At 36.6% G+C, this 15,798-nt stretch overlaps 1 protein-coding gene across 6 annotated transcripts in view; it reads right to left on the minus strand.

Moving 5' to 3' along the window:
- Nap1l1 (nucleosome assembly protein 1 like 1) overlaps positions 1–15,798 on the minus strand; it is a 34,388-nt gene that overhangs the window by 17,560 nt on the left and 1,030 nt on the right. For 3 of the 6 annotated variants that reach the window (XM_033763785.1, XM_010639553.3, XM_010639552.3), the window contains exons 2-4: positions 6,300–6,337; positions 1,977–2,062; positions 436–538 (exon numbers count right to left, since the gene is read on the minus strand). In XM_033763785.1, coding sequence (XP_033619676.1) covers positions 436–538; positions 1,977–2,062; positions 6,300–6,316 — 206 coding nt within the window. In that variant the 5' untranslated portion in view covers positions 6,317–6,337. Of the gene's footprint in view, positions 1–435; positions 539–1,976; positions 2,063–6,299; positions 6,338–11,645; positions 11,888–15,798 lie in introns of those variants that run through there. The other 3 variants (XM_010639554.3, XM_033763786.1, XM_010639556.3) reach the window with 3 other exon arrangements.

Below are 15,798 nucleotides of genomic sequence, written 5' to 3' on the forward strand. Positions count from 1 at the left end.
AAGGAAAAGTAGGTAGTAGAACACATACCAGAGAACCAGGTAACATTAAGAAGCTTGTAAGCAGAGATACATTTGGACAGTAATAGATACCTATGATCCATATAAAATATGAATGGATCTTAAAAATCATAGAGCAGAGTTATAAGCTGAATAAGATATTCAGGCTCTTAATGATATGTCACAAATGAAATAAATCCGTATTTCTTCAAATTTTCTGCATTTCTAACAAACTACAAAAATTGCAGAAATGGTTAATAATATACTTGTGAACTTGAACCAAAATAAACTTTAAAAGACCAACTCTAAATAATAAGCCTATACTAGTTAAATTCTCATTATTACATACAAAAATCTTAAGATGAGTTTTAAAACAGATACACCTGCAATGCTGATTACAGAAGGATAAATTAGAAGGATGGAAAAGAAGACTTGTACCTTTCAATGTATCCTGTTGGTGTGTCTACCAGACCATCAAGTCTTTCTTGAAGGGCTGCAAGAATCTGAGGATTTTGCATCATCTGAACAGTCAGCTGACGCGCTTTAAAAAAAAAGCGGGGAGGGGCATCGAAAGGATTTTATGAAAATGTTTTTCATAAAGTTCTCCTAGCTGGCCCATAAAATGCTGGCATAAAGAATAGAAATGGGCAGAGTGAGCTAAAGAAAATGTACTCTAGAAACCTCAATGTCCAGGAAAATTCAAATTCCTAATGACCTCAGCACTTCTCAAGGCTACTTCCACAATTACTATGAACAGTATCTTTTCTCTTCCTAGTATCTTGTTTCACCCACCTTGCACTTTGGGAAGCTCAAAGCTTCATCCAGATGCCTATCTAGGATTCTTGATAGTCCTTAGAAGGCAGATAACACATATCTGAAAGCTGCAAATATAGTGAGCTTTAAGCCTGGGACAAAGATGGAGTGAGTGACATGGATGCTTATGTTTGATGCCTATGTGGTTTACTTGTGTATGGATCAAAAAAAGGTAATAGTTAACACAAAGGCTGTAACTAAAGCCAAATATACTAATGGCTTTTAACTTCAAAACAATCCTGTTGCTATCTTCTCTCTCTCTTTTTTTTTTTTTTTTTTTTTTTGGTATCGGGGATTGAACTCAGGTCCTTGCACTTGCTTGCAAGGCAGGCCACCAAACTGCTGAGTTAAATCCCCGGCTCAGCTATCTTCTTTATCAATACATATTACATGAAGTTGCCAATGATTTTCTACAGTATGTTCGTGATGGCTAAATTACTTCTACTTTAACTCAATTACTAGATGATATACAGCTGTAATTATTACCAAACAACTAGAAACATCAATAATGGCCACCAAGGACACAATCTCAAATCTGTTAAGAAAACATTGAAAAATTAAAGCTGTAAGTTCGTAATTCACTTCCATCTGACTTAAAAATGTTAATAGCCATCTGGTGATTCAATATTCTTTGTCCAGAGCTACAGAGTATAACCTTAAATAGTACAATTCCTTATCACCACCACTACTCCTTTACAAAATTACCTGTTGAGGTGAATTAATTAAATGCTGTCATTTAATTAATGTTTATTTCTAAAGAATTGATTTTTAAAAGATAGACATACTACATATTTTCTACACATTAAACACTAAACATTGTTTAGAAGCACTACCGTAAGCTCCTCAGCAACCCTCCATTCCCACTACCTGGAACTTTTCTAAGATAAATAGACACAGCTATGTCTTATCACCCCAGCAGCTGAAGATTCAGTAACTTTTGATGAATCACATCCATTATCTTCCTTTTCTTACACTAACTCACTCAACACACCTCTTGTGCACTAACTCACTTAACACACACACAAACACAGTTACTGAACTGGAGGTATGAACAAGTACGTAAAGGACAATGGACAGAGAGTTCCAGAAGGGAATGATACATCTAACTCTCTTCTAGAAGACATGTGCCAGCAACCACTGGCTCCTGAAGTAATTTAAAGTAATACCTTTGATTTTTGTTTCTTCACCAGTTTCTTCTTCTTCTACTTCTTCAACATCATCCAAATCTTGATCAAGTTCAGACTGTTCTTTGCTACAATATCATAGCATCACACCATGGTTCATTTGTACCAATTACCAAAACAATATACAAAAAAACTTAAAAATTCTTTTTTAAATGTTTCTTTCAAAGATGACAAATTCAAAAGGTAAATTCAGTTCACTAACTTCACATGTAAACAAGTACTTAAATTTTCACTTAAAAGCCAAATACAAAATTTACAAATCAAGATTTTAAAATGTGATTTTAATAGTTTTTGGGAGAATATGGCATCACATGCTTTTGACATAATTTTTACTGACTCCATTCTTCACTACTGCTAGTTCCTTCTTAGTAACTGTAACTATCTTTCCTAGCTTACTTTGTAGCCAGATATATTTATATGCCTATTTTTTGGGGGCAAATTTTTTTAAGAACTCTGACAAAGAATCCTTACAGAATGGCAGATAATAACTAGAAAGCCTTTTTGTCCATGGTCTCACCATTCCTTCTATCCAGAATATGGAGGTGATGACTGCAGCTCCAGCAGCCCCATACAGTGACCAAGTAGCCTAGAAAATGTACACCAATGAGCCAAGGGTGAAAGAGGAGTCTGGAAAACAGAAGGAGCTGGACCTCTGATGACTATGAAGCAACTATACCAGTTGGTAATATCTCTGGATTTTCTGTAAAGTATTAAGCCCATTGAGCCTACTTCTTGCTTAGAGCAAAGCAATGAAAACAGTGCCATTAAGAAGGTAAAAAGTAGTAAAATAGCGTCCTCCTCACTTTTGTCTTAAAGGATCACAAAAATTATCTTTGGAAGATGAACTTGTATCTAGCACCACACAGGAAAACTGAGTGTTATGGCCCATGCCTATAACCCCAACACTATGGCAGGAGGATCAAAAGTTTGAGGCCAGCCTGGGATACATACTGAGTTCAAGGCCAGCCTGACAACACAGCAAACCCTGTCTCTAAAAAAGGGAGGTGAGGTGTAAAGATACGGAAAGCCTTAAACAATTCTTGATGTGTTGCTTACATTTTAATTTATGAATTAAGAGATTTATCTTCCATGTCTAAATAACATTTGAAACGGTTTCCCACAAGGTCAAATATAAGCTTTCATACAAACAAGAAAAGGTTATTTGGTTAGCAAAATTTAGGTACTTGTCATCTAAAAAAAGGAATTTAGCAATCAGAGTAGATGCATACTTAAGAGCTAAAGGCCACTGTCAACAAACTGGAGCAGACCTTCCTCTAGTACCTTTAATTAATCACTTATTAACATCCATCTACATCTAAGGCTTCAAAAACAAGTATCCAGGGCCAGGGATTTAGCTCAGTGGCACCACATCTGCTGTGTTCAACCCCTGGTACCAAAGGAAAAAATGTATTCACAAATGATTCAGATGGCCAACCTAGCCCATCTCTATTTTTTAAATAAAATTTGTACTAAGGCACAAATAAATTAATTCATTAATGTATTATCTATTGCTGCTTTCATATATCCTACATCTGTGAAGTGAGTAGTTACAAAAGCCCCCAATGCATAAAATATTCACTCTCAAACTCTAACAGAGTTTACAGACTTGGTTTAATTTCTCCATTTCTCTCATCCTCTAGTGCAAAATGAAGTAACATTAAGAGGGAGAAATCAAGCTGTAACAACCAATTTACTTACTTTCTAAAAGTTTTCAAAATGAAAGCTCACCTGCAGGCTAAGACGCACACATGCTTTAAGATTTTAATCCTCCCCAAATCTTTGTAAACAGACAAACATGGAAAGACAAGAGCAGCAAAACTTAGAAAGCTGGAAAACAGGAGTGAAATCTAAGCTAGCAGTGGAAAAAAGCTGAGGATAAGTCCAAGTACAGTCTTCAGGGACAAGAACTGATATCATCAAATACACTTCCATATAATCAGGGCTAAAGGTGACAATACAGAGGACTACATAAAAGCTGCTATGCAGTTCAATACTCAAATCCTCTCCCGTACTCTAGAAAAAATATGGCAGTGTCTTCTCTAGAAAGAAGATTCACAACTAAAACTTAAGAGACCAGACACAATTTATATATAGAGTGCCTAACATGACAGTACACAATAGATAGATGCTGAATATGTAGACCCCTCCCTGCCTGCCTTCTCTTAATCTTCAATACTAGAAGCTAGTCCTATACTCAAACATTACTCACTGAAGAATCTGATCAACTCAGAAAAATACCACTCTGACATTGGATGTTCTCACAACAAATGTGCACCATGATGACCCTACATCAAAGTCCCAAAGTAATAACCTCACCTACCCAACCCTCAAACTTTCTAATCAGCTTTTTTAAAAAGGTCTCAACATGGAGCCGGAGATTTGTGGTTGACCACCTGCCTAGCAAGCACAAGATCCTACCCACTACCAAAGCAAAACAAATAAAAAAGGTCTCAACAGACCCTACTCAAACCCCTCAACATAATGCCAATCTTAATGAGCAGATGATACCTCAGGTGTGAGGAAAGCTGAGATGAAAACACACAGAGAAAGAAAAATTTAAGACCTGGTTATATGAAGATGTAATATCTAGGAAAAAAAAGGTATTCCCATCAACGAAACAAGAATAGAATGTTATTAAAAACAGAAGAACAAAAAAGCTCCTAGAAAGTAAAACTATGCTATACTATAATAAAACTTACTATACTATACTAAGTAAAACTTTACAATGTAAACTATATTTTAAAACAATCTATGAATGGAAGTTTCCTCAGCTCTGACTAGAAAGAAAGAGCAGACAAAACTGGAAAATGACAGAAAAGATTTTAAAAATAGAAAATAGGAAAATTTCAAAACTCCAGTCAGAAATATGTATTTTAAATTATCACATTTAAATTATCATGAATCATCAGTGAACGTCACAGCAACAGTGGAAGCAAAAAGTGAAAATGGACAGTGCCTTCAAAAACCTAAAGAAAAATAAGTACCTTAGAATTCTACATCTAAATTATCAAGCATAACATAGTAGTCATTTTCAATCTTATCACACATCAAAATAATTTATTGCCCTTACAGTCTTCTAAGGTAGGAAAAGAACCAAGAGAAAAGAATGTAGAGTACAGCAAACTCAGGAGAAACAAAAACCCCAGGAAGTCAGTAAGATAGTCCAACAAAGACAACTTTGTAACCAAGATTAAGCAATCCAAATTAGAGTAGTATGCCTCAGAAGACAATCTCACTTTGAGAACCAGTATCACCAAACTATCTGGTACCTCTACTTTTTTGTGCTAGAAACAGCATGCATACATGAAAATATTGGCCCAAATTCTCATGTGTTCTTGGACATACTAAACAAAATTTACTTTGGGTAAAGTTTTCTGTGCTCCCACTTCCATTCCTTGATCCCTCAAAACAGCTATGAACAATCCTATCATCCTCCTCAATCCCAAGTACTCTGCCTTAATCTACTGAGGTGGCAGGCTACTATGAAATTAAATATTTTGCAAGTCATCCCATTCTCAACCATATTCTCCAAGACATCCATCTACACTGGGAACCAACTATACAATTTAAAACGTGTGTTCACCAGAATATATTTCTTAATATATTAACAATCTACATCACACCCTGCCCAGTAACACTTCCAGTACAGGCCCTTGAGAAGCCTCAGAAAAGTTTCTTAAAGATTCATGACCCAGACAGTTTCTTTACTTTTTATTGACCTATTTTGAGACTTTAAACGAATAGTAGGTAGTAATATAGCTTTACACAGCCATGTTTGTGCTATCAGATCTTCAAAAGTACACTTTGACTAAGAATTGGTAAGCTAAAGAAAAGCAGAAAAGTGAATTAGACAAAAAATAGAATATTAATGAAAGGCTAAAAGATGGGAGAATGCAACTGAGAAGGGGCACAGAAAGCTTCTAATAGTAATGTTCTAGTTAACTTATTCTTAAGTACTTTTTACTGTTAAACTCAGATTTTTACATGAGTCTTATAGGTGCAACACACTACAACCCAAGTAGAAAGTATTTGAGAAATACATATATGTATGATAAAATAAAATGCCAAAGTATTTACGATCTATTAATACATTCACATTCCTAAGAAAACAATGAAAAATGGTTTACCTATTTAAGATGGTGATTATATACACATCTTAGGTTGAGTATACTGTACCTAACTTTAATAGCAAGTAACAGTAGTTATTATACATTTTCATAAACAAAATTTGTACAGCTATCAACTATATCACAGCACAAAGCGATGCCAAATCTCTGAAAAAGAACCAACAGATCAGTTACTTACTTGTCAATGTCTGCCATGTTGTAAGATCTGCAAATTATCTATGGAGAGAAACACCAATGTTAAAAAAAAAAAAAATCATGTGAGTTCCATCTTCAATACAAAAAGAAAATCATGCAACATATGAAAGACTTCTCTACTAGCTGTCAAAAATAATTTCAGAAAAATTGATAAAACAAGTTACACTAGGTTTTCACAATTTATCAAATGAAGACTGTTATAACACCATAGGAATCCAAAATTCACTATACAAAAAGAATAGTATAAAGAGTCTTCATTCAATTCTTTATTTAGGTTTCTTAGTATCCCAGGACAAATTCACTTCATTTTAAACCTATTAATTTATCAAACTGACCTTTTAAAAATCTGCTACTTATTGGACTTTATAATGTCTCTGGACATCTTAATTCCTGCAGAGGTCAATCTCTTGTACTTCATGATAATTGCAATTAATTATCTAAGTCTCAACCTCTGTCAGATAAGCCTTATCTCTTATACTTGACAAAAAACGAGTTAAAGATGCTAGGGGGCTGGGGATTTAGCTCAGTGGTTCCAATGCCTGCCTAGCAAGTGCTAGGACCTGAGTTTGATCCCTGGTATCAAAAAAGAAAGAAAGAAAGAAAAAAAAGATGTTAGGCCAGGCATGGTAGCACACGCCTGTAATCCCAGCACTCAAGAGGATCTGTGCGAGTTTGAGGCCAGCCTGCACTACTTACTAAGTGCAAGGCCAGTCTGAATTACATGGTGAGAGACCCTTTCTCAAAAAAGCAATAAAAAAGGGAGAAAAATTGGCTCTCAAAGAAATGCAGTTTGTCTATCAAATCAAGGACTGTCTTTCAATGCACAGAAAACTTAATATGCATTTGTAAATCCAGAATAACATTCCTGTAACTAGTTCTTTTCTGAAGAGTAACAAGCCATACAGGAATATGAGAACACTCCATATTAAAATATACACGTAATCAAATATGATGAATGTTTAAATTTTTAAAACTTTTAATCAGGGGGCCAGGGATTTAGCTCAGTGGTTCTGCTGCCTGCCTTGCAAGCATAAGGACCTGAGTTTGATACCTGGTACCAACAAAATTTTTAAAAAAAAAAAAAAAAAAAAAAAAAAAAAAAAAAAAAAACTTCTAACCAGGCGTGGTGGCACACACCTGTTATCCCAGCACTTGGGAGGCTGAGGCAGTAGGATCACTGAAAACTTGAGACCAGCCTGAGCTACACAGTAAGTTCAAGGCCAGCCTGGGCTACACAGTGAGACCCTATCTCAAAAAAACCTAAATAAGTAAATGCTTAAAAACTTTTATTACAGGGCCAAAGATTTAGCTTAGTGTTAGGGGTTCCACCCCCTGCTTCGGCAAGCACAAGGTCCCGAGATTGATCCCCAGTACCAATGGGAAAAAAAAAACTTTTTTTTTCCCCCCCTCAAAATACTCTCTTTGAATACTTAGTCCATCATTCTCAGTGATTTTTTTACCTTAATATTCTTTTTAATATTAACATTCATTCTTTTTTATCATGGCTTGTGTCTTGGGTACACAGATTCCTATGTACATGCTCACATATGTACATTACACACATATATTCTAAGTATATATATCTACTATGCAAACATGTTATAAATATATGTATATAAATATATATTAATTCTAAAAGTCTTTGCTCTTCCTCTCCACCAAAACGTTTTTTTCAAAACCCTGGTGAACAAGTCCTACACATACTTTGCCCTCAGCTCAAAATTTTTCTTAGGAGTAGCACAATACTGTACTTCTTAAACCAACAGAGTGGTGCACACCTGTAATCCCAGCTACAGTACTCAAGAGGTTAAAGAAGAGAACTACAAGTTCATGTCCAGCCTGAGTGACTTAGTGAAATCCTGCCCCCCACTCCAAATTGGCCTAGAGATATAAGCTGAATGATAGGATCACTTGCTTAGTATGTGCAAAAGTCCTGGGTTCAATACTCATAAATTGGGCTAGGATGTAGCCCAGAGATGGCACAATGCAAGGCCCTGAGTTCAGTTCCTGGTACCAAAAGAAAAAAAAAACAAAACTCATTAATTAATGCAAAAGTTTCACAGTTGTTTTCTCCAACCTGCACATTAAGTCAAATATTTCTTGGTTGTACAAACTCCTATAAAGCTCCATTTCTTTCCATCCTAAAATGTCTCAAGTATGCCATTATAAATTGTGCCTTAAAAGTCTACCTCTCCTAAGTGACCAGACCATAAGACTCACAAGGTAGTACACATAACCTTGCTGTCACCATGGAACATGCACACAATGGAAGGCTTCTTAGTCAAGTCTTTTTAGTCAAGAGGTGATGTAAGAAAGAACACCAAAGCAAGATAGGATATATGGCAAAACTTCATTTTAATATTTAAAAAATGCATACTTATATGGATACTTTCCTATAAATAAAACCTCTCCATATTATTTTATTTTATGGTGCTAGGGAACTGATCTTGCACATTTATGTACATAACCTATAACTGAGATAAACACTCAGCTCCCTAAATAGAACCTTTCTACAAAGTATACCAGAAACCTAGCTGTAGATCCATAAGAACTGGGGTAAAATGGGAACTTTAATTTTGCATCATGATATGTAACATGTTTAAAACTAGTTAAGAGACACAGAGGAACTCTGAACCATGTGAAACAACTTTTCTATAATCTAAATTTAAAAATTAAAAAGATTCTTAGACCCCAGGCCCAGATTCTGAACCATGTCCAATGAAGACCCAAAAGTGAACATTCTGAACAAGACCCCAGCCTCTGAGGCAGATGGTTCCCAGATTAACAGATCATACTAATACTGTTAGTATTTTCAAATGCAACTGACATTAAATAAAATCAATGACAAGTTTGTCAAACATGAAAATACATTCCAAAATCTGTGAAAAACTTCCACTCTTGATAGGTTAAAAGCTTGATAGTTAAAAGCCAGATAAAATTTAAAAAGTACAGAAAATTTGTTAAAATCTTAAAAGCAGGCCAGGGATTTAGTTCAGTGCCACACTTCTGCCTCAGTGAAAGGTCTTGAGTTCCATCCCAGGTAAAAAATTTTTTAAAGCACTGAAACACTACTAAGTCTAAAACTGAAGGCAAAACAGGAAGCTACTTTTGCCCTAAAGTAAGTACCATTATCAGCAAATGTGTTTTAATCACCTTGTGGTCAAATTAACACTCCCAAATTAAGCAGGAACCCCAAAGAGCTATATTCTCAAATAAACCTCCTAGACAAATAGCCCAAATTCATTTCATTTTTACCACCCTCTCAAACCACAAGCTATGACCTCAAAATGCACCCCAGTCAGTGTGTTCACCAATACCTGCATGTCCAAATGTAAGTGAAAAGTACCTTCGTCCTAGACCTCAAATAATTCATTTAAGTAATTTTCAAGAGCAACAGAAACTATTCCTGCAAACACAATGATCAACTATCACTGTCAGAGTGTAAAACTACCAAGAGCCAAAGGGCTTACCAATTACGAAAATACAGTATCTGGGGCTACAGGTTTAACTCGGCTGCAAAACACTTACCAAGCATGGAACAGGCCCTAAATTCCATCAGAGAGAGGAAAGGAAGGCCTTAGATTCAGGGCTGTCCAGCCTATTCAATTAAGCTGACTGGCAGGTAGGCCAAAAAACTCACTGTCAGAGAGTGAAAAAGGAAGAACAGTATCTGTAAGGAATAAGCCATTTGAAAAGGCAATACAGTGGACCCTTGTGACTTACAAACTGGATTGGTTCAGATAACTAAGTCAATATAGCTGAGATTAGGATATTTACCTGGATACATGCTACAGATAACAAGAGGCAGTTGAATCTTCCATTAACCTAATTGACCCAATGTGTTAGTCTGTCAAACTTGAGGGTCCAATGTATAGAAAATTTAGAAAATAACTGAACTTTTAGATAAAAATAACTGACACCAACTAAATGAGTTGGCTTGCTTAGGGGGATTAAATACAGAGGAGAATTGAATGAGCAGGAAGTCAGCTTAGAATACACCAAAATATGGCAAGATACTAAAGGATGAAAATTATGAAATACCTTTCATTCAAAAGTTCATGATTTTCCTTCTTCTACTCTCTTGCAAAAACTTCAAACAAGTTATAGGAGTAGAGAACAGAACAGAACACAACTAAGGATTTTCCAAATCAGATGAAAAATGTCAACTCAGATTCAAGGAGTCCTACAAATCCTACTCAAGATATATAAAAAACAGACACTTAGGTGTATCGATGAAAAAGGAAGGGCCAGGGACTTAGCTCAGTGTCACAACACCTACCTCACAAGCACAAGCTCTTGCGTTTGATCCCCAGTACATAAATAAATCAAAATAAAAAAGGATAATGCCACAGACAAAGACATCATCTCAAAAATATACACAGAATACTGCTTTCTCTTTAATGATAAACATGGTGGTACACACTTGTAATGCCAGCACTCAGGAGCCTGAGGCAGGATTACTCTGAGTTCAAGGCCAACCAGGGCTACACAGCGAATTCAAGGCCAGCCTGAACTACACAGCAAGACTCTGCCTCAAAAAAGAGGGGGGGGGGAAGACACCAAAAAAGACCACAGAATTCTCAGTATGTTACAGTCATAGAACACTACATGCAATCAAAAACTCTTGAAGGCAAAACAAATACTTTAAGATAAAAACACCTCTAAATATTCTTATTAAAATATTCTGTTGAGTATATTCTTCAGAAAGAAGGCAAGTGATTCTAGATGGACAGAAACAAGGAAAATCACCTATATATCTACAGATTTTTTGTTTTGAGACAGGATCCCATTACGTTACCCAGGCTAGTTTGGAACTCCTGAGCTCAAGTGATTCTTAGGCCTCAGCCTCCCCAGTGCTAAGATCACAGGTGCATATCACATATTCAGCTACATATTTTTTAAAAAATAGTACCACCATTGTGTAGTGCCTTAAAACAACCATGATCTTCAAGTGATTGGTGTGAACACGAGGAAGGAAAGGTACTAAAGTATTATAATGCTCCTAAGTACATAATGCTGTAAATTTTGGAACAATCCCCGTAAGATTGGGAACAGTACATGTAACTTCCAGAATAAAACTATGAAAATACATTCTTTTAAAACAACTCTTAAGGGCCAGAGATTTAGCTCAGTGGTTCCCCTGCCTGGCTCGCAAGCACAAGTTCCCAGAGTTTGATCCCCAGTACCCAAAAACAACAACAACAAAACTCTAAAAGAAAAATAGGTTAGACAAGTAGAAAGCACAAAAGATTTAAACCTAAACTTGACAGTACTTAAAATCAATGTAAACCTAAAGGCTCCCCTGGCTTTAAGAAAACCTAATGACAACCTGGTTCTTGACATTCCTGAAGGGAAAGCTGAAATATGTAGCACACGCTGTGTTCTGCTGTGAGTTACTCCACGTTGTATGAAACCGTAGCACTCAGGGTGTGATCCGTCTTGAGTGATTGCATTTTATGAAACAGCACTTTGCTCAGTTTTGAATGCAAATAAATGATGAGGAGTAACAACTTGTCTGTATAAAAAGGTAATCGCCAGATGCTGGACACACACTTCACGAACAACTCCCAGCTGTAAAGCACAATGATGAGGCATAAACTAATAATGATACATACTAGTAAAAAACGGACATCTAAAACATCAAATTTAAATCAAGGGCACATGATGAATCTAAGTTATATCAAAAGAAGAAAAAAAAGGCCGGTGGCTCATTGGATACACCAAACCAACAAATGATACAATCAATCCCCTCACCTGGATCACACAAAAGGAGGGACACCCAACACTGGGGTGGGAGCAGCACCAAATGGACCTATTATCTCATCAGTCTACCTGGTAAACCTAACAAGGATGACAAAACAAACTCCGGCTCTCTGACCCCCAGTTTTAGCTCAGCTAGATCTCCTTGAGTAAGGAGGTCCACTTGAACTAGCACCTGTAGTACAAACTCAAGACCACTCACCTTGTGCTTGGCTCACAGCCCCAAGCTGGGGTTTGTTTTTGTTTGTTTTTTTGGTATTGGGAATCAAATTCAGAATTTTGCACTTGCCAAGCAGGTGTGGTGCCACTGAGCTAAATCCCCGGCCCCCAAATTGGTTTTATAAATAATCTGACTAGCCACCTATGACTTTTCACATCTGTTATGTTTCTTAATCTTTCTGTTAACCTACATACAGTAGTATTGCATGAAATGTGATATGACTTGACCATAAATACTAATAATTAAAACTGGAATAAAAGACCTGTGACTGCCCGCTCTCACTACTGAGTGAACCTGAGTACTCCACCAGAAAAGGCCTACAAAATTGGGTAGTTCATTAATTTATTGTTTTTCCATATATTCTGACACTGGGGAAAATATAAAGGTATCCAGTATACATTACTGGTATAGCACTTCACAACAGAATATTTGAAAATGAAAAAAATATTCCATTAGAGAAAAGAGAGATGGCTGACTGATTTTGTCTTCTTGTAATACCAAGATGTCTACACACCTATTAATTTACTACCATTCTGGTAAACCTTATTCTGAATAAATTCCCCATACCGTCAATAAGAAAACATTAATGAGAGCCCGCTCTGTAAGGGAATATTTTCAGATTTCCACTGAACTGCAGATAAAATATTAAGAACCTGCTTAGTAACACAATCCTTTACAAAAGGACTTACAGTGTGGGGATTTAGCTCAGTGGTTCCGGCACCTTCCTCTTGCAGGTGGCAAGGGCCTGAGTTCAAACCCCAGTACCAAAAAAAAAAAAAGGGACTTACTTACAATCTGACTTTCAAAACCAATGCCTAGGCCCCATTCCAAAAATAAGAGTACCTTCCCAATAAGTCTGTTCAGATTACATTCACAATCCAGTTATTATTCCTTTTTTACAGAAAATTACTTCATAATTAAAGAGCTGATTACTTAAAAATGAAAATGGTTTAAAGCAGAGGAGTTAACAACTCCCAAAGACAGATTTCCCTTTACCACAGACACCATCTCATTTCAAAAGATTTCGATAGGCCGGGGGATTTAGCTCAGTGGTTCCGCAACAAGAACCTAGTCTGACCCGTGGTACCAAAAAAAAAAAAAAAAAAAAGACTTCGAACAACATTTGTGTAACAGTCATTGCTGTTCTTTTAAAACATTTACTGTTTGGCTCCAATACAGTCTCTTATTAGTCAACTTAGAACTGACAGTATTATATATTCCCAAGCAAAATGGACTATTTGAGACTCTCAAATCAGGTGTATCACCTAACCCAACAGGAGAGAAGCAAATATTCAAAATGGGCTGATGTTTGGCAAAAACAAAATTAATAATTTATCCACATGAGACTCCCAAAGTTACATGTATATGTAGCATATAACTTATATACACATAGGAGACATAGGCTAAAATGTCAATCAGGGTCAGGATGTAGCTCAGTGGCACAGCACCTGCCTGGCAAGTGTGAGGTCCTGGGTTCAATACCCAATACCAAAAAAAAAAAAAAGTCATTAATCAACTATACATAAACTGCATGGTGGAAGCAAACCTCAGGATTATAGTACTGCAGCTTTTCACCACAGCACAGTGGAACCCAAAATAAGTATGCTTTTTAATTCCACACTGAACAGTTCGAGTCAATGGAACATCCTTTAAAAGTCAGTACAACCGAGTTAGAGCCCTGCTAACAACAACAACAAAAAAAAACTACAAAATCTCAAGTTACCAGTGCTCAGTTCTGAAACCCAGAATGATTGCTTAACCATGTTATAACCTCAGATTCATTGTTAGAATGTAAATGCTAAAAAACTTTTTTAATGTCAATGCTACCTACCCTCAAGAGCATTAAATGTGTTAATACATGTACAAAACCTTCTAACAATGCCCAAATAATCACCCCATAGCTGTTTATTGGTCTTCTTACTTCAGAAAATACAATGGCACCCTTTTCCAGGAGAAATTAGTGTACCCAACTTCCAAAAAAAGCAAGAAATTTACCTAAACAGGTACCGTTGAAAGGTACAGTTGGAAACCAAAGGAAGTAACTTTCTTTTTAACAAGTCCAATACTGCAATGTGCTCTAATAGTCACTGTACTGAGGTAAAGCAATAAATAGCTTCCACTTTCTAAATTCCACTTACTCAGATCAAACTAGTTTGAAATGGGACTTAATATAAGTTCTTAAGGTTTTTTGGTAAAGAATGGTTATATAGGACAGGGATTTCGCTCAGTGGTTCTGCTGCCTGCCTTCAAAGAGTTTAATCCCTGCTACCAAAAAAACAAACAAAAAAGGATGGTTATATATTACTATATACCGCCCAACCTACTTTTTTCCTCACAACATTCACATTTTATACACAGTATAGGCAAACAATTTGTTTTGTTCATGTTATAAGATATATGCTCAAATATGTGTTTCTACTTAAGTGTTGACTTGAGCCATGTATTTTAACAAGAGCAGCTCCAAATAAACTTGACACAAAAACCCCTAAAGTGACTTAAAAACTTCATTTGCCTCCAGTTTTACACAAATTTAATCTGCATATTAGATTTTTCCTTTATCCAATCAAAGGTAATGAATCTCACTTCCCAAGATAAGGAATATTAAGATGGCAAGAACAGATAGTAGTTTGGAAAGATGTTTTCATGGTATTTTTCAAAATACAGCACTGTCTTACAACTCTCCTTAAACCAGGCAGGCAGTGTAAATGATGAAATTCAAGTGTTAACTTTTCAGAATTTAGACCAGTGACAGTCTAAAATAGGGACTCTTTGCGGACAGCCTTCTACTCTTTTTCCTTTTCCTCCGACAGCATTTGGGAAGAGGGAATTACACCTTAGTCCCCTCTTCTCTTCACTGCCAATCCTGACAAGGCAGCAAGACAGACTTGGCTCGGTCAGTTTATATTAGTAACTCATTCCACTTCATATTTCTTCAACCCCAATCCCATTCATCTTAACAAGAAAACAGCTAATTAAGTATCTTGTTCTGAGTACTTCAGTAAAGGAATTATTTGTTAAAAGGCCTAGAAAAGTTAAAACCATTTTTACAGGCCATTTTACTTTCATCTTAAGAGCCCTTTGGTGATTCAGATTAGGATTCAAACCTCTCGAAACAAAACTCTTGCCAATGAACATCTTAATTATTGCTATAGCTAGGCTACCTAACACAATCTTTCGTTAACAAGAGCGGAAAGTCAGCGCTCCACGTGTAAATTCTTTAAAGATTTTGGCCGTGGACGACTCCTCCAACCCCCATCCGATTAACATTTCCCTCTGGTACCCAGAAAGACCAAAGAGAAGCCAAGCTGTTTGAAGCCGTAGGATTTATTAGCTCACTTTTCATTTTTGCCTCGTGCCAGTTCCACAACTTTTGATAAAGTGAGGCCACCCCCAGACAGGGGTCTCCAGTCGGGCCCGGGACGCGACCACGTGCCGAGGTGATCCGCCCGGGATTCCCCGGTTCCCCTCCGCGCCGCCGCCTGCAGGGGGCGGAGAGCCCCAA

Source organism: Fukomys damarensis, unplaced genomic scaffold (assembly GCF_012274545.1).
Source record: "Fukomys damarensis isolate Sample0158 unplaced genomic scaffold, DMR_v1.0_HiC HiC_scaffold_15, whole genome shotgun sequence".
NCBI classification, from domain to species: Eukaryota; Metazoa; Chordata; class Mammalia; order Rodentia; family Bathyergidae; genus Fukomys; species Fukomys damarensis.